This window comes from Amblyomma americanum, chromosome 7, assembly GCF_052857255.1.
Source record: "Amblyomma americanum isolate KBUSLIRL-KWMA chromosome 7, ASM5285725v1, whole genome shotgun sequence".
Taxonomy (NCBI): Eukaryota; Metazoa; Arthropoda; class Arachnida; order Ixodida; family Ixodidae; genus Amblyomma; species Amblyomma americanum.
The window spans coordinates 93,314,899-93,334,958 of record NC_135503.1 but is presented as its reverse complement, the minus strand read 5'-3'; the positions used below and the strand labels follow the sequence as shown (position 1 = coordinate 93,334,958).

At 47.8% G+C, this 20,060-nt stretch overlaps 1 protein-coding gene across 1 annotated transcript in view; it reads left to right on the top strand.

Annotated features, from left to right (window-relative positions):
* LOC144097937 (putative transporter YutK) overlaps positions 1-10,104 on the top strand; it is a 31,081-nt gene extending 20,977 nt beyond the window's left edge. Inside the window, exons 7-11 of the mRNA XM_077630533.1 lie at positions 316-443; positions 2,485-2,653; positions 5,194-5,346; positions 6,847-7,027; positions 10,034-10,104. Of these exons, the coding sequence (XP_077486659.1) occupies positions 316-443; positions 2,485-2,653; positions 5,194-5,346; positions 6,847-7,027; positions 10,034-10,104 (702 nt within the window). The remainder of the gene's footprint in view (positions 1-315; positions 444-2,484; positions 2,654-5,193; positions 5,347-6,846; positions 7,028-10,033) is intronic.
* Positions 10,105-20,060: the final 9,956 nt, after the last annotated feature.

The following is a 20,060-nucleotide window of genomic DNA, read 5'->3' as shown; positions in this document are numbered from 1 at the left end:
TAATTTGTTCTAATAGGAAATGCTGAATGTATAGCTTAGCAGATATATTAGCTTATATGCATGTATGGTGGCCACCTTTACTTTCTTCCTCGCGCACAATGATTATTTAGTCTGCCTGTGTTGCTTTAATCAGAAATCTTACACGGCTACAGTGTTGTCCAGAAGCAAATAAAGCACTCATTTGTGAGATATTTCATTTTTCCTTGTAAATGAAGTGGCCGCGGCGCAGTGACCCTTCGGACTCGCCATGCCTTTGTAGTAGTCTCCGCTGGCACTTACAGCTGTTACAGCTGGTGCGCTGACGCCGCCCCGCAGGTGAGCCCGGCCCACCTCATTACTGCGTCCATAATGAGCGCACCGGCTGCCCTCGCCTTCTCCAAGCTGGTGTACCCGGAAACGGAGGAGAGCAAAACGCAGGTCGGCAACATCGAACCGCCAAAGAGGTACGGCATCACTTCCGGTTTCTTTCAGCTTTGTCGTACAGCGGCTTGCGCTTCGCACATAACCATTTTAGCCGGATACCTGTATGTTGCATGCTATTAAGGCTGTTTATTTTTTTAGGGCCCAGCGTGTGGTGTTAGTTTGTGTAATATTTTACCAAGAACTTAGAGCTAGGTAACCCCTTCTGTGCTGTTTTGTCGCCAGTGCTATGTTGTGTTTAAGGATCCTTTTTGTGCATGTGATGCTCATATTATCTGCTGTTCTTATCACAAATTTTTCAATGTGTTAGCCAGGGCTGAAGCACATTTGCTGCTTTGATTTAGTATTCATTCCTCTGTTTCTTTCCGAATGCTTCCCGTGTACTACGGGAAGGGAGGCCCGTGTCAGGCATTGTGCGCTTGGCGTCGTCCTTGGGCTGTATGCACTTGTCAGCGTCAGATGACACGCAAACACGGCGTTTGAAACTGGGAAAGAAGACCGAAAAAAATTTTCAGCCGAATGGCGGATTATCAGAGGCACCTAAAAATAGAGTTCTGCGTCAACATACGTTAATTTCACCCCTGAAATTAGCACGCGCTTTAGCATGGGTGAGTGCGGAATATCGAGCAGTAGCACAAGTTAGGGTGGACACTTAAGGTCCTTACGTGCTAAAGGAATTTAATCTAAAGGCCTTTACTATAAAAGCCTTCTACCTAAAGGCCTTTACACAGAAGGCATTTACAATGAAGGCCTTCACCCTAAAGGCTTTTACCATAGGGCCTATGACCTAAATTCTTTTACCGCAGAGGTCTTTGACCTGAAAGGCTTTACCCTGAAGGCTTTTTTTTTTTTAAAAAAAGTATACAGTCAATAGTATACAGTTCGAGGGTTTGCTTTTTAGGTCTGTAGCGTGCCTCGTTATGCATGATCAGCCACCGTAAACTCTCGAAAGAGGAATGGCTTGGAGTTGTCAGTCTTACCAAGCTTTAAACTGCTGGATGCGCTAGGGAGAGCTGCTAAACAGCTTAGAAGCAAACTCCTTGGGCTGTATACATTTGACGGGGGCTGTACGTATACCTATGCCCCAAATCAGAAAAGACGCCTAGTAGTGCTTCTGCACTAAATATCTGTAGTCGTTGATTATCTCGTTCGAGAAATATGCTAACAATAATTGTTTTTCAGCGTTCCGCAGAAGGGTGGTTTGCGTGCGCGTTTTCAGATAAACCAACGTACTGTATGTGTCCTCGGGACCCATAGAGACACAGCCGCGAGCGCGCGAAAAGAGAAGAAAATCTGGCGTTGCGTATACGCACACAGCGTAATGTCACAGGATTACAGAGTCTATGATCACACAAAGAACGCTCACAGCATGGTCTGCGACCACCCGGGGATCTTTAACGTGCACTGACATCGCACAGAGGGAGTGCAAGAAGAAAGAGAGGCTTCCTTCATGGCTTTCAAGGGTTGGCAACAAGTGAAACTTGGGGCGCTACTAGTAAATCTGGAAAAAAAGAACATGTTTCATAAGTGTACGTATATGCAAGCTATCCTCAAATTGTTTACCTCAATACCGGACCTGTGGCCTAGTGGTTTGAGCAACCGCCTCGCATGCGGGAAGTCCAGGGTTCGGTCCCCAGTGCCGCTGGGTACCCACCAGTGATATAATCGGCACAAACATTCCCCTTGCCTTATGCTCAGATATTTTAGAGTGAAATGCTTGAGAACTGGGTCTCTGACCCCATCTTACGTAGAGAAAGAACACCTTGTGCCATGGCGCTTTTTGGACAGGCATTCTCTTGCACCATAAAAAAAAATCATCGTCATCATTCTATAGCTCACTATACGCCAAACAAAAATACCTGAATAGGTGTCACTGAATTTTGTTTTTTTTTGCTTTTTTGGGTTATAAACGCTTCGATTTCGCTGATAGTAACGTCTTTGTGGTTAGAATTCGGTAATTTGTCGATACAGCCTAATTGTCTTCACTGTCACTATAAAAAGAAAGAAACAGAAACGAGGGGTTATGTGTGTGCTTTGTTCTGACGACCTACTTTTGCGTCGCAGCGAGGAGACGAACGCCCTGCAGGCTGCGTCCAATGGAGCCGTCATTGGCCTTATCATGGCGGGCAACATTGTGGCCAACCTGGTCGGATTTCTGGCCCTCATCGCCTGCCTCAACAGCATGCTGCTCTGGTTCGGCGCCATGGTCGCTGTGGACTACCTCAGCTTCGAGGTCAGCCCGACGGCCGCGTTCGCGGTGGCGTGTGCTCAGCCTGTATTCGCCACTCGCGGTGTAGAAAGTCCTCTGTGATGATTACCAGGGCGTTGTAAGGCTTTCTTTCTAATCGATGTATGTTTACTGGAATCCTCTTTCAATTAGAGTGGGTGAAAGCGCCACTATGCTTAGTAGATTAAAATGGCTGTTTTAGTTGTTTAGCACTTTTTAAGAGTTTCAGTCCTACTGCAGAGGCGTCCTCTTCGAAGCCCCTGACTCTATGCTGCCCGCGATTGAATTGAATTGACTGTTGGAAAAAGGAAATGCGCAGTATCTCTCTATATCGGCGGACACCTGAACCGCACCCTAAGGGACGGGATAAAGAAGGGACTCAGAGAAGAAAGAAGATAGAGGTGCTGCAGTGGAGGATTCCCGAATAATTTCTACCACCTGGGGATCTTTAACGTGCACTGACATCGCACAGCACACGGGCACATTTGCTGTGTGTGCAAAGTGTTGTGCGCGTGTGTTTTTATTTTTCCTCATTGACTGTACGCGCGCACGACCTGGACAACTTTATTTGGAATCTGTAAATAGTGTAAATATGACTACTCCCTATGTCCTTTCTTGCTATCCCCTCACCTCTTTCGTTTGTCTTCTTCATACTGCCTCCTATCCTTTATTTCCGCTGCCCCAGCTCAGGTGCCGCCGATACAGTGATGGCAGATGCCGGGGTGAGCAAAAATCTTTTAACTTCCTTTTAATATATTTTTTGATTAAACACTTACTACTACTGCTACATTTGCTGTGGGATGTCAGTGCGCGTTAAAGATCTCCAGGTGGTGGAAATTATTCCGGAGCCCTCCACTACGCCAACCCAGTGAGATTTCAAGCGCGCACCGTTCTTGTGTGCAATATTTTCTTGGGTTGCATCGGGCGCAGTTAAATATTTGTGAGTAGTATTATTAATAATATTGTGCTCACTGACAACTTTCGCCTACGAATAGCTGTGAGCAAATTAAAATGCTCAGCACATTATTAGCAACTGCCTGTCATTTAAACGAACTGAAAGCATCAATATGAAGGCAGTCTAAATTGATAGACCACCCTTAAATGAGCTGTAGTGTGTAGAAATTGTACTGGTGAATGTCTTTATAAGACAGCAAGAAACTGCGTAAAAATAAAGTGCGGACGGCAACTCAACTCGCAGCACACTTTTGCAGATCACGAGTGATGGCTCTGTTCTGGGCGGCGAGCTAATTGTCGCGGACATCGTGAATCGTTTGCAGTGAATAGCCAGACTGCCGTAAACCCAGACACATAGTAGGTCACCTTAGTTTTTTGTAGTTAAATATGGGGTGGGCGCATAAGGCATGTCTCTCAGATCATGAATGGCAGTTTGCCAATATCTCTCAAGAGAAAAGTACGTAAAAGCTACATCAACGGTACTCACCTATGGAGCAAAAACGTGGATGCTAACTAAAAGGCTTCAACTAGGACAACGCTGCGAGCTATGGAAAGGAAATTGATAGGTGCACGTAAAGTTAAGAAGCAGGAAGAGGGAATAGTGGGTCAGGAAGCAAACGTGGGTTAATGACATCTAAGATAACTGATGGTCGTTAAGCGTAAGACACTGATTATAAGGGGGTGGCAGAAAGTCAGGTGGGCGATGAGATTAAAATGTTGTCTGGGATAGGGTGGCCGCGGCTGACGCAGGACAAGGTTGATTGGAGAGATATAAGAGAGACGTTTACCCTCCAATGAGTTTAGTCAGGCTGATGCTGACGATGCTTTTTTACAACATAAACCGGCATGAAAACGGGTAGAATTAGTGAGTTTGGGTGCACTGATGTCGCTATGCGTAGCCAGCTAAATCCTCATGCGCGCTTATGACTTTTATCATGTGACTTTGCGCTTGACGTCAAAACTTCTCACTGCTGCCGCGGAAGGTACAAATTCGTGTGTTCAGCTGTTTTCAACTTGTCTGCAAAATAGTTTATCGCACCGAACAATCGGCGGAACATTCGCGAGTAGGGGAACTATACTTCTGCATTAAATGTGTGGTGTACAGGAGCCGAGTTAATTCCATTTAAGCGCACGGGATACCCGCGTTAAGCGATGGAACGAATGACAGCTACAGTTACGAGCGGTATGAAACGCAACAGCTCAACCGCACTGCAATGTAATATATATTTTTTTATTATTGTGTAGAACCCAAAAAAGCACAAATTTCATCAATCGTCCAAGGAAAACCAGATAAAAGAATCGAAACAAGATCGTTTCCTTCCATGCCGGTTTGTCGAGTGTATATGCGGAAGAAAAAAAAATAAACGAGTAAAAATACAATGCGTTATAGTGTTGGAATTTTTATACGCATACAGCAAACAGTGGAAATCGAATGCTTGTTTCTTTATTATTGCTGTTTGTTTAGGTCTGAACTGCCCGCTAGAGTACGCCTCTGAGTTAATCTGTGCTTGTCACGGCGTTTTAAATGTCACCTGCATGCCGAACTCGTCAAATTTCGACGCTTCCGCAACCATTCTCATCTGCTGGCACAGTGGCTTCTGGCGAAGGTGTTCACTCCTCTGGCGTTCGTAATGGGCGTGCCATGGAAGGACTGCGGCGTGGTCGGAGAGCTGATCGGCATCAAGACGTTCGCCAACGAGTTCATCGCTTACTCGCGGCTCGCCTCCGTCATGCACGAATTGCAGGTGAGCGGCCCCAGCCACCTTTAGAGAGAGAGCTCTGCTCTTCGAGGTGATAATAATAATAATTGGTTTCAGGGGAAAGGAAATGGCGCAGTATCTCTCATATATCGGTGGACACTTGAACCGCGTCGTAAGGGAAGGGATAAAGGAAGGAGTGAAAGAAGAAAGGAAGAGAGAGGTGCCGTAGTGGAGGGCTCCGGAATAATTTCGACCACCTGGGGATCTTTAACGTGCACTGACATCGCACAGCACACGGGCGCCTTAGCGTTTTTCCTCCATAAAAGCGCAGCCGCCGCGGTCTTGTTCGAACCCGGGAACTCCGGATCAGTAGCCAAGCGCCCTAACCACTGAGCCACCGCGGAGGGTTCTTGGAGGTGCAACTTCCGATTTCGATGTGGATGGGAAAACGACCTTCATTGCCTCACAGGGTCTAACCAAACTTAACTGCGTGGTGGTATGGCCCAAGCTATGGTAGTGTGACCACATGATCATATGAATATGACCATTGAGTACCTGACCTTGACATTTGACCTTGAAATTTACATTTGATTTGAGACAGCGGAGTCCATGCTTAATGCTTAACAGAGCTTTCGCTCGTTTAACTGGGTTCAAGTCAAATTGAACTCCAGCCATTTTTTCCCTGTCAGACAATACCCAACAATTCTGGACAAAATCGTTCTTGAACGGGAACCACTTCATGAACGCAAAATTTTCGTATAATGGAAGACTTCACTATAACAATCAATATATCCGCAGTTCTTCCGTCAGTAGGCTTGCATTTTTTTTGCTATTAAAGTTTTTTCTGTCGTGAAAATAGTGTTCCTCATTGGTTTTCTATGGCCGTCTTAACTGCTTGATACGAGTGACAAAAACGCTCTAAAAAGAAGATTTTGCTGCACATCGCAAGAATGGACCATTGCCTTTAATATTTCCATAACAATACCTCACAATAGTTCAATATTCAAAATTTTTGTGCAAGAATGTTGGACATAGACGCGAGTTCGATCCCGATCGCGGCAGTCGCATTTTGAAGAAGGCGAAACGCTAGAGGCCTGTGTACTGGGTGATGTCAGTGCACGTTAAAGAGCCCCAGGTGGTCGAAATTTCCGGAGCCCTTCACTACGGCGTCCCTCATAACTTGAGTCGCTTTGTGACGACAAACTCCATATACCTAAACAAAAAAAGAATCAGAGGTGACAAGCGCTACTATAGTTACAGGTGTCAGACTTGGAATCATTTGACGATCTGGATGTTCAAGAATGAAATGAAAAAATAAAGGTGTTCATCCTCCAAATCACCTGCCTTAAGAAGCTTCTTCCTTCTCGAGCCTCCCGTATGAGCTTGCAATTTGGCCTATTCAATTTTTGTTGTTTTTTTGCCGTCGGAGTTTTTGTGATGTCTCATGCGTTGAGCTGAAAAGTATTCTGGCCTGATCCATCCTATCAACGAGTGCCAATCGTGCTTGCCCAACGGCCTCCACTGTTGTCCTCTCCCTGCGTGCAGGAGCGTTCCGTGATGATCTCCACATACGCGCTTTGCGGTTTTTCGAACGTGGGCTCCATCGGCATCGCGCTGGGCTGTCTGGGCGCGATGGCGCCCGACCGCAAGAGCGACTGCGCAGCCGTCGCTGTGCGAGCCCTTCTTTCGGGATCACTGGCCTGCTTTCTCACGGCCTGCGTAGCCGGTAAGCATATCTACGCCCTCCACGCTTTCTGGCAGCTAGGCTAACTTGTATGGCCCCGGCTACGGCTGGGTTGTACAGCGCCTTTCGGCGCGATATCTGTATCAAATAGTAGCCGTTGCCATGGTGCCTGGTAGAAGCATTAAAGGGTCCCTGAAAAGGGTGTTTGAGATTGTCTATAAAATGCCCGCACTATGTAGAGTACAGGCCGACGAGCGTGCATGCCCCGTACAACACCTTAAAAGCGAGCCGATAATTTACAATAAAATTTTTAAAACCCCCGCTTTCATGCCTAGTGGTGACCTGCGATGCTAGGCTTTCGCCCGAATCCGCGGTCATTACGTCAGCATCCGCGCTCGTTGCGTCATGTAGAGCTCGTTAACGACGTCAGAAGCGGACTGCTAGCATTGGTTCGCGTGCGTCGGCAGCCGGCGGAGGGGGCGAGTGCGAGTTGCCGGTGTTCGGAGCGCCAACATTTGAGCGTGTAAAATGTGACGAGAGGGGAGAGAAAGGCGCGAAGACGCAGAAATTCAAATTCTGACTAGGTATAACTCAGCTTCAACGAAGCGCATCTAAAAATTTTTTGCTGGAGGATATTTGTGAAGTGGCGTCCTTTAGCCAGGATCCTAGGCGCATCGCATCTTTGTTGAAACCCCGTTTCACAGCCCCTTTAAGGGGAGGAGGGGAACAAGGGGTTGGAAAAACAGCACGATATGTGTGGTTGATTTTATGTTTTTATGGCGGTTTAAGTTGCCAAAGCGACTCGGGCTGAGGAACGCCGCAGTGAACGGCTCCGCAAATTTCGACCACGATGTGTTAGAGAGAGATAAAGAGGAAGAGGGAAGGCAGGGATGTTGAGAAGAGGGATGATGGGTTTGAGAAGAGAAAGAGAGAAGAGGCGGAAGGCACAGTAACAATTGGTCCCTCAAGCCAGTCGCTATCAGAAAGCAAAACAGTGCATTGTAGGTTTTGAGGGGAGTCGATTGCTGTGGCTGCGGCCCCAGGATCTTATCCTCTGTTATGGGCGAGGGTCAAGGCGATTCAGGGCACAACGCAGAGTACATTTTTTGGTCACCAAAGCAGGGCACTAACAGCCTCAAAAAGGAGATGTACAATTTCCACTTCGCAGCCACATCTTTCACAAGCAGGGCTTCGGCCATCCCAAACCGGGACGTCTATAGCTTTGTAAGTGAACACCGAGCCATAGACGACAAATCAATGTTGCTTCGCGACACGGTATATTACGGTGAAGACGAAGGCGTAGTCCAGGGTCGAATACCCTTAGGGGACGGTTCAAAAAATTGGCTGTGGTTTAGCTCTGGTTAAACCTGGTTGAATTGCGAAAGCTTGCTTAACTTTCGCCTTATAATTTAACTGTTCCGAAGCAGTAGAGCAACTCGATTCAGATATAGACTCTTCGTCGGTAACTTCCATGGCGAGGCTGATCAATCAACGCGTAGCACCCCGCTATATATCCGAGAGAAGCCGTCACGTAGCGAGCGCAAGGCGAGGAGGTCGTCATATCAACGGAGAGACCACCTGCTAGGCGCGGCGCCGGCTCGGGGGCCACGGCACACGCGACGAGCGGCTCCCTTCTAGCTGTGGCGGGGAGCAAGCTGACATCGCGCGTCGTCATAGCAACGCAGAGAGCTGACGTCACACCACCTGCCAAGCGCAGCGCCGGCTCTGGCGTACAGCATACGCGACGGGAGGTTATACGTTGCGTGGTATTGCTTTCGCAATAAAACTGGCCAGTGTTCTACGCAGAAAGTGTGAGTCGCAGCGCCAACACGCGCAGCTTACACGCTGCGCCAACTCTCTATATAGGAATGCAGAATTGAAGTCCGTCATGGCGGGCATATCGAACAGCCTCGTCTGCGTGGTTTTTTCTTTTGATACCGCAGTGACCTGGAAGCCACTGAAAAATGATATCGCCTTTCGGTATGACACAGTGGTACACGTCGCGAATCTCAGTTCTTCATGTGACCCGCGGCGTAGAGCAGCTTGCAGGAATTGAGCTTCTTTGGGATCAGTAAAAACTGACCATTCATGCGGAGCTTTTTGGCTGATGAACTCAACTGCAGCCCGATGGGCAACAAGTTCCGCGCCATTTGAGGAAGTGTAGCAGGTCGTCTTCACCTTCACAAAGATGGACCTCGCTGGGAATCACCACATACCCGCCGGAACTGAATGAGTTGAATGAGCTTGTGTGGACATCCATCTGTGTAGACATGAATGCGCTGACTGCGGTTAGAATGCAGACGTTCCAACGTGATCTCTTTGAGATGGAGCCAATGATACACCAGATTTCTTCGTAATTCAAATAGTAGAAAGGTGCCCCTAGGGTTTATTTAGACTCCTTAAGGGCGAGCACGGTCTTGAGGCCGGGGCGAATTGCGATGGAAGATAGGCGCGATGAGCACCAATGACTTTGACTAATGCAGTAGGTGGCCTAATTGCTGGAAGAGTTGCTGCAAGATGATGACAAGGGACCCGTGTGAAGTGCCCAATACGTGCTCTTATGGTATCAACAACAATGTATATAGAAACTGGATGCTCCCGGGCGACGACGACAACAGTTGCTGCTGTAGAGGCACATTTAGGCAGTCTGAGGAAAATACGGAGAGCTTGCGCTTGCACACTTTGACAAGTCCGGACATTTGCCTTTCTAATGTTAGTAAATATTGCAAAGCTGTATCGCAGGTAGGCCAGGAATAGTGAACGATACAGTTGTAGAGAGGCCTTTGCCCTGCAGTGGGCTTAGTCGGGCTGATGATGATGATGAGAGTTGTAGCATCGAGCGCACTGATACGCCCCAGGACTTTCCCCTAAGGAAGGAGAGGACGTGGATAATCGCCATCATTCTCTTTCTCATCAGCTGATGAGGGCTCCATGAGAAATTCCTGATGACTACACCAAGAAAGCAACGGCTTCTCTCATAGGGAGAAGCTTTACATTTGATGCATAATGCGTAACGTGGCACTGTTTTGCGTGTGAACGCCACAAAAGAATACTTCTCGGTCGACACATTGAGGCCCTGCAGACAAAGGTACGACGTCAATGCAGATGATGCCTTCTGATGTCTTTCACCAACTTGGGGGACGAGTCGCAGTTGAAGCCCAAATACAGATATCGTCCGCGTAGATGGACATCTGAGCAGATTGCTTCAATAAGTCGACCAGGCCGACGAGATCAAGGTTAAAGAGAGTTGGGCTCAGCACCCCACCCTGTAGGACTCCGCACATGGTTTGATGTAAAGACGTTGGTCTGTCCTCAATCTGGACAAAGAGTGAGCGCTCCGATAAACAACTGCGTATCCAGCTATACATGAGGCCTCCAATCTCAGCAGTTTCCAAGGCGTCCAAAATGGCCTGATGTGTTACGTTGTCATAGGCGCCCTTGAAATCCAAAAACAACGCCACGGTAAATATTTTAAATATTTTACAGGCTAATATTCCCCATATAAAAACCAAACCAAAGAACTCTAGAAGTACTATAGAGACAACTCCAAACAAACTCTCCCTAACCCTGCAGTTCTAAGTCATGTGTACCAGGGCAGATTTATGCCGGAGTGCAGCAAATGCAGCGGCAAAGCCACCGCTGACCACATCTTCTGCGACTGTCCGACAGATCGCCCACCAATATCGCTTCTGAGGCTCGAGCACGCGGGCTCTTGGGAGACCTTGCTGTTCAGCTCCGACCTGAAAACACAAGTACAGGTTGTGACAAGAGCCGAAGAGGTCGTCGCCAGTCTCCACTGGCGGCCACCTTGGTCAACTAATCCACTTGTTACTCAAGCCAATAATAGAAGTTTTGCAATCCAATGGAGCTGAATGGACGTTACCAAGCCAGCTACACTGTCGATGCAGGAGCGTCCGCGTCAAACTCGGACATAAATTCTGGATATATTTCGTATTGCTCCAGGTACCCTTCTACGCGTATTAGCAACATTATTTCCAGCACTTCGCCAACGCAGCTGGCAAGGCCAGTCGGATGTTACGACGTAAGGTCGAATGGTGATTTCTCATGTTTTAGATGTGGAACCAGACGACTTGTCTTGCATTCAATAGAAACTGTGCCTTCACTCTATGGCTTATTATAAGCGGTCAAAAGGGCCTGTCGGGCCTCTTCACCAAGGTTGGTTTGGCAAGTGCGGAGTACGTCACACCATAGGGAACTGGCGATGATGACCTTCTGCAACAAGCCAGCGTAGCGTCAAGTTCTTCCATGGAGAATAGGATATCCATCCATGAATCCCGTGAGGCTGAAATATTGCTGAAGTTAAGCGTTGCGGAAGGATTTGGTAGGCCTGTTATCCTTGCGTAGAAATCTTCGGCTCCCTTGACCTCGCCGTGTTTTTGGTGGAGTGCGAGGGACTTGAAGTGGTGGCGCTGTTGAGGGGACTTGCGAAGGCCACGAGCGATATTCCAAACGCAGGACAGAGGCTCCCGTGGATCCAGCGTTTTGCGAAATGATCTCCAGCGTTGTGCATACAGGTCTTGAATGTGTTCCTGTTCTGTGTCTCTGTCCTTTGCGCTGGTTTTCTTTCTGCAATCATGTACCGACTCGCCCAGCTCTCCACTCTGCTTAATCCGGTCTTGAATTAAGCGCTGAATCCTGTTCCGTATGCGCCTTGCATTCCTGAGGTCGAGGCGCGACTTTGTGCTACAGGCGCGCCGGCTGGATAGCACAGCGCGCATGGAATTCATTACAGACTTCAGCATCGCAAGCACTTGTAGGTTTTGGCCATGGTCTAGATCTTGGCTTTTTTCTGGACCAGCAGTAGGTGCAGGACATTGGGATCGCGGCACCACTTGTGACCCAGTGGACGTGCGAAATTTCGGTAGCGATGGCCAGGTAACGTCTGAAGCAGCATGACCGGCTTCACCACCCGTCGGGCTCCCTTGATTTAGTCCGGCAGGTGGAGGAGGAGGATAAGACGCAAGAGTGCTCGAGGCCTCCCTACCAAAGGTACCTGCTTTCTTAGAGAACGTTCGGCGACACAAAAGACATCGTCGCACCTTAGCAGCGGCCCCTCTGTACTGAGAATGAGCTCGCACCATTTGCTTCAGCACTGTCCGTTCTTTCTTTCGGCGGGGGCAGTCTTTCGAGGAGAAATCGCTAGGGCCACTGAAGTTGGCGCACTTCAGGGCAGACGCGCGGCAAATGTAGCCGCTCTGTGACTCGGAGCATCTAGGGCACACGATGTTGTTAGTGCAGACGCCACTCACGCTCCCGATATTCATGCACTTCCGACATTGAAGTGGCTTGGGCACAAAAGACCGAATTGGGTGTCGGAAGTGCCCAACTTTCACATACGATGGTATGCAGTCGCCCTTCAAGGTCAGCTTCATGCATTTAGATCTCCAAAGAGCTGAACTTGCAATACTGAAATGTTGCTTGACGCTGGCTTGGTTAAGGTAGATAAATCGGCGTCAGAGATGGCCATGTCTACATTGTAAATGACGCCGACCGTAGTGCCGCTGTCTAGGAGGATATGAGAGCGTACGCCGATGCCGCCGAGTTTGCTGTTGGCGGTCAAACTTTCCAGTGCGCTGCTCTCCTTGACATCAATGGCGATTACGTTTCTGTAGGGGTTGACTCTCACGTCTGTAATCCTTCCAGTGACGAGGCCTTCAACGAACATTGACGTGACTCGCCACTTCAGGAGGTTGAAGTTGTCGGTTAGCGTCTCCAAAACACAAACAAGACAGTATGTCTCGGCAGACCTCGCGCTGAGACGAGTTCTCACGTCGGCTCTGTCTTTGCTTGGCCTTCTTGCTAAAGACCCGTACGAACCCATCGTCGGTCGAGGAGTCATCACTAGCCATCGAGTACTCCACGGTGGCCTGGCTGTTTGCGTAACTCAGGTGGTACAGGCGTTTCCTCTGGGCGGCCGCTGCCGATCCGTCGGGTAGCAAAGGAAGCCCATGGGGCTCCACTTCCATCGCCGTGTGAGAAAGGGAGCGACGCCTTTCTGATCATGGCACAGTCGCAACAAAACACTCAATGCCCTCAGCGCTCCGGAATTACACGATTTCCTCATCCCCAATGACATTGGAAAAGGGCCCTGTTTGACCTATTCGTCACAGGAATGTGTCATAAATGGTTTTGTGGTTCGTGCTTTTGGTCTTTTTGGCTTGGAATGTTGCCTTGTGTTAGTGCTTCCAGGCATTACGATAGCGTATGCAGCTCGTTCGGTCGAAAATGAGCCGCCGTGAACTACGATTAGCAGGGAGGACTGAGAAACGTGACGGAAATATTCATAGACGTTCCAAATGAAAAAATAAATTCGCAGTCATTGTGTTCCAAACCAAACCCTTGGCCTTCCGGGCGGGCACTCAACGTACAAGCCACAAAGGCCCGTTGGTTTAAGCGTGTTAGAGGGACACCAAGTGAACACGGTGTGGTGTATATGACTTTAAATGGCGTTGGGGGATGTGTACTGATGTTATAGTAATTTAAAAAAAATAAAAGAAGAAAAAGGCGCTATCGCGTCTACTCTTAAGGCGAAGCTTAAGCATCCTCCTGATTTTCACACTGCAGCAGAAGTACGAGAGTGGCTCACTGGTTATGGCGCTCGGCTGCTGACCTGAAAGACGCGGGTTCGATCCTGGCTGCGGCGGTTGAAGGAGGCAAAATTCTAGCGGCCCGTGTACTGTGCGATCGATGTCAGTGCACGGTAAAGAACCCCAAGTGGCCGAAATTTCCGGAGCCCTTCGCTACGGCGTCCCTCATAGCCTGAGTCGCTTTGGGACGTTAAATCTCCATAAACCAAACCTGGTGTTGTCTTGAATCCTAACCGAAAAGGTACTGGATGTAATTTTAAAAATGACTGATAAATTGACGCAGGCGGTATGTAATGCACCACGCTGGCAAGAATATCTAAACTATAAGCACTCCACGTCCGTATGAAGTAGAAAGCTCACTATCTCATTCAGAAGGTACCATGTCCTTTCCAACGACCTTTCAAGTACCAGCCGTTCTGAGGAACGCACCTTAATGGGTACGGATCCAAGGAGTATAAAGGAAACCTTTCACTAGTGTGCCTCAAAGAATACACCCGATGCATGAAGCTTTTTGCTTCTTTTAAGCAGAGTTTCCTTATAACTTTTTCCATTCCATGCCGATAACAGACGGACTAGCAGACGGATATGAAAAATCTCACAGGACGGTTAGGACATAAGACAGTGTAAACAGAATGTTTGAGCATTCGCTGTGGTGTGAGAGCAAAGAATTGTTCATAGAAATGTTTAGTTTTCACAGTATTACATCAATATTATTATAAAGGTATTGTCACCACTAACCTTAGTTATTACATGCTCAATGTCTCGAATTAATTCATTGTGTTAACTTTATTGCCCTCAGCAACAGTGTCCAATGCCAGATGCCCAAATCTACAGTAGACAAAGAGACCATGTAGAATACCGCCTCTGGACTTGTTTTTCTTTTGTATTTACCTCTATCCAAGTGAACTAGGATGAGTTATATTATATTCGGCTATATTCAGGTGAACCCCTACGTGTTCTTCGTTCGTATCCGACTGTGCAGCACTGCCTCGAAAAATCAACTACACTGCAACCGGTTTCGTGGTCCAATATGACTACACTTGTCGCATATGGAAGTCCAATGCAAAACAGTGAATCCGCGATAGCTATCGCTGAGTGCACCTTCTGTTTTCATTTGTTTCCCCAAATTTGAGGTAGACGTACTCCTTCCGACGACATCTTTGAGACTTATGCATGCTATCAATGATTTATGGCGTTTTAAGGTGCGCTAAACTTGCAAGCCCAACAGTACTGCTTCTTGCAATGGTGAGTAATGCAGGTGCTGTGGTGTGCCGTCTAGGAGACAAGGAAATATAGTGCCCGTGCTCAGGTGTCGAAAGTGAATGGAACGGTTTAAAAATCTCTGGGCGGGCCTTGTATACGAACGCTGCTGCCTGTTGTACGTCAGGGACTGACGAAATGTCCAAATAAGAAATAAAAATGTCCAGTGATTGCAAAGCCACCCCTACTTTCGCATCTGACGTTGACACTTTTATTTACTTAGCAGTGGAAAGTTCTAGTTTGTGTGATGCTATCAATGTGACACCTCAAAAGAAATAAGTGAACTTTTCTTGTTTTGAAGAAAGTTGGTGTCACGAACCGCAATATTGAGCACTTTGATGCGAGACGGAAATTATTTCTTTTGAAGTTTTTCTGAGTTAATGCTGCACTTAACTGCTAAGCACGAGCTTACTTATTTGTACAGCAAATGTGTACAATAACGCCCACGCAACCGTTCCTTTCAACGAAAAAATTCTTATTTCTCTCATGCAGGGACCCTGACTGCTTGAGTTACAGACCTCGACGCTGAGCAGATGCCAATTTACTGACAGTGGTGTTTTCGATAATACATTTCGCTGCGGACCAACGTAAAATATTGCTGTCACAATGCAGATGTGAAGGATTTACGCAGTAAATTCGGTCAGTATTCGTGGTTGTGTTTTTTGGTGGGGTTCATTCCTTCTGCTTGCCTGCCATGTGGCGTGAGAATTCGCTCTATGCTTCTTTTCAGTCCAGGCCACTGCGCTGACCCTCAGCGCAATGGGAGCTAGTGGCGTGATGCTTGAGTTGGCAGTGACTTAGTTTGTTTAAGTGTAAAAAAGGTATATCCGTGCCATTTATTTATTGGGATCGTCAAATTCAGTTAGACACAGTGTAGCCAACCAGCTTATTCCCAAGAAGTAATCGAAAAGGCATGTCTTTTCGAGAACTTCACACACATGTTCCTTCACGCGTGGGTGCGACGTGCACAGAGGCCTGCGGTTACATGTCCAACATTCTTGGACAAAAATTTTAAATATACTGGAAAATTGTAAGGTACTGGTATAGACATATTGAAGGTAGTGGTCCATTCTTCCGATGAGTAGCAAAATATTCCTTTTAAAGCTTTTCCATCGCTCGCATCGAGCAGTTAATGCCATAAAAATATAAACGGGAACGTTTTTTACGACAGCAAAAACGTTAATCGCAAAAGTAATGCAAGCCCGCCGACGGGAGGTCTGCGGATATATTGACTGTTATAGCGGAATCTTGCTATATATGAAAAAATGGTATTCAAACACTTTCCCGTTCAAATATGCATTTGTCCAGAATTGTTGAGTATGAGACGTCAGGAAGAAGCTGGGCTAAACCAGAAGGTTACCATGTGTGGGCATATTGTTTTAAAACTATGTGCGAATTTGGCAATAGTCCTGGATCTCGAAAGAATATTTCTGTGTTAGCCTTGCTGCGTATGTCTCAGAACTCTACGAGAACTGGGCTAAGCTGAGCTTGCTTGCAATCACCAATAATTTCTATACCACCGCGTAGACACCTGGCTGCGCATGCAGGGTGCCTGGATGCCTGATCGCCTCCACTTTCAGGGTAGGGACACCCTTTGTGCCAGCCCGCATCGCCGTTTCCGCTTCGCGGTGGCATGTTGGGACCTACGCCCCCACGCGCAGGTTGTGCGTACTGCGCGCTATGCGTGCGGCGTGGATTCTGTGTGGTTGCATAGCGGCTGCAAAAATGCGACTGAACGGGCAACAGGCACTACGTAATTGCTTCGCTCGTGGCAGTAACGTTCAAGCAGTTGTGTGTTTTATACATTAGGCAGTTGCTGCGGCTGCACGGCGATCGTGAAGTTATGACTGGCTTCTGTGTTCCCCAGTCACTGGGTGCACAGAAAAAAAGACACCGGGTATTCGGTTATTTAGAGTGTCAGAGTATCGGAGTCGCCCAATTCTGTTGGATTATGCTGTAATTGTTGTCCGTACGTATTGACTGTTCACAAGGCCCCAAGTTTCTCGCGCTTGCCATAAGCACGGAGGATGACCTGCCAAATAATAGTACTTTTGCCTAGTTAGCCCCCCCCCCCCCTTTTCAACATACTCCAGGTTCTGTCTTATTACTGCGCGATATCTGTAGAATGCCACGCAGTAATCTCAAATTTTTTTTCCGAACGGTTCACCGGCACAGTGTCTTATTACTGCGCGATATCTGTAGAATGCCACGCAGTAATCTCAAATTTTTTTTCCGAACGGTTCACCGGCACAGTGTTGTGGCGTGCACAGCTGAGGACATGTCTGAAACCAAATGGTCATATTTTCTCAGTTGCTGCCTGTAGTGGCTTGATCCGCACCAAAATCATGCAGACAGTTGAGTTTCCCTCTGGATGGTGCTTAACGGACGTGGATTGATACGATGCGAAGTCATCTTGGTGATTCGTAGTTGCTGAGTAGCCTTGTAGAGCACTTCGTCGAAATGTTAATTATTTTCCTAACAAAACATGAAAAAATAGGGGATCTGAACAACACCGGCAACCTTCCTCGCTTTCTCGGAACCGGCTGCTCCAGTTGCCAAGAGAGACGCTGGCTTACCGCCTCACTCGATAGTCGTCGGGCAAAGCAATAGACCCCTCATAGTTGGAAGACCACGTTTGAAATAAAGCACGCTGAAAGACATGGACGAGTGAACGCAACAAACTCTCATCCCGGCTGCTTTCATCAAGAGAGTAAAAAGAAAGTAACCTCTAGAACTTGCCTGCCCAGAAAAACACGTGGCGAATTTTATTGATGTGGATACGTGACGCCAACGAAAGGTTTCTTTTTACCACAGTAGTGGTTTATTTGAATGCAGTACCGAAAGGAAGGAACATAAACGGCTACTGGGGAAGAAAGGACCTTTTCATTGGTGACGCAGCCACGGATACTGCTTACTGACTTGCTGAAGGTAGCTACACCGCCGTGATACTCCTAGTGGGCTGATGCAAAGAAATAGGGGGAAAGGTGTAAAATTCCTTCATGGCTTAAAGATTAAATGAAATGAACAAAGTGCAGTCACGAGAGCTTCACATTCTCGCCTACTAGCACGAGCGGCTAAACACGGCTGTCTTATTAGGAAACGTCTTTGTCGACAGGTTCTCAAGAAAGCGCTCAGCAAATTTTAATTTGGCCTGGCAGGTTTTAACCCTCACCTTCCTTGGTGCCTTCATTTAAGTTGAAGGCGCCAAATGCCACAGCGCCGACCATATGCTGAACAAGAAACCGCCTGTAGTATTTGTAGGGCTGCGGCATGATTACAGCCTTCCCAGCCCACGTCATTGGCACACGAGCTACACATGTGACTTCTGACAGTGTGGCGCAGAAGGGGCGACATGTACCGAGACGATTGTAATCGCGAGAAGAAAGGCTGCGATGCGTAGCGAGGCGTCTCTAATAGAGAGAAGAAAGGCGGTGGGGGAACACTGGAAACTTACAAAATCAAGGCAAAATGGGCACTTTTGCCTACCGGGCCACGCCCCTTCCACGACATGTTGCTCACAACGGGGAGAAGTCTATTAAAGATGCGTACGTCAGCGGATGTCTTGTTCCGTTCGTGGGTGCTTGAAATGAGCTCGTGTTGTGCGTGTGACACAGCAGTCCGAGATCCAGCTTTGACGGGCTGGTGTGTTCCCAAGTGCCGTGCCAAAACTGCATAACTTTAAACTAGCATCCTCATAATTACTGAAATTAGCTCTCATAGGCGACTTCTCGGACTTAAATACATGGCGTTGGAGGAGCTGTCCGAATAGCAGCCTTTGGTGAATATGCAACTGCAGCTCGAAATAAGTAATCCTGGTTACTGAAAAAATAATCGAAATGTAGAGCATCTGATTCAACAGATTACGCTAGAATATGCTGCCTCCGTTGGGAAGATGTAAAGACTGTTCACGGGGCGCCGAGTTTATAGGTAGATGAGCCGTGAAAGATGATATACTTTTGCGTAACTTATTTCGATTCACTGTTCGAACTATCTCTGGTACCACCCTGTCTTGGCAGAACATCAAATGTTCGGAGTTACGCGCGGCAGCTGCAGCTTTCTCTTCGAAACGGCCCGCCACCGCATCGCGCTCAATGCAGCCGAAAGTGAGAGTGGGACCCAACATACTTCCGTCGAGAACCTGAATGCGGCGCTGGCTCATCGAGGCACCCACCATGTGCTCAAGATTTAACCGCGCCATCTGATGGTTAAGCAGTGTCTGCAAACTCGGATTTAGGGGAAGGACCCCTTGCACAAATATTTGAAGCGCCCTCTAATGCTTAGCTGAGTAAACCGAACGGAGTGACGCTCACTCCGGCTCTGAAATTCCCTGCAAAATGAAACAATTGATGCAGCGCGACCACGGTGGCTCAGTGGTTATGGCGCTCGGCTGCTGACCCGAAAGACGCCGGTGCGGACCAGGCCGCTGCGGTTGCATTTCGATCGACGCGAAATGCTAAAGGCCCGTGTACTGTGCGATATCAGTGCACGGTTAAGAACCCCAGGTGGTCGAAATTTCCGGATCCCTTCACTACAGCGTCCATCATAGCCTCAGTCGGTTTGGGCCGTTAAGCCCCCATAAACCATAAATATTTGGTGCAGATTTCAAATAGGCACGACTTTTTTTGCAAATAAAAAGTACAACAAAAAATCGTGCGCACATGAGACTACCGGTCTTGTACAAGCAATCAAGTGAGGGCATACAAACATATCATCGCAGTTTTTTTCTATTACACATGCTTTTTTGAGTGAAAGCCGATATGCCAGCGTCATTCCGGATTATTATCCCAGAACATGACTCATCGAAGAAATAAGTAGGCCTGTTGTAAAGAAAATTACAGGTTACTGAGGTTGATGATCAGTTTATTGATAACCCTCATGAGGAGCTATGAAGGGGTTACTTAGGTGTGAACACAGCACTCGTGTCCTGTGCTTCCTGTCCTTCGTGTGCGCGTGCGCAAATGCATTCCAGGCATGGGCCTCATTAAGGAAAGTGCAGGAACTACTGTGGGTCAGCTTCGAATCACTCCTCAGATTGATCAGCGCTGCAGTCCGTGAAGCGATTTGTCTATAACACACAACGAGAGCACGGTGAAAAAATGTTTGACGCCGCGCATGTCTGGTGTTACATACTGCATACTGGACGTCGAGGAAAAGGCACGGTAGTGTAGCAGAATGTTTTACTGATGCCACAAGGGGGGGGGGGGGGG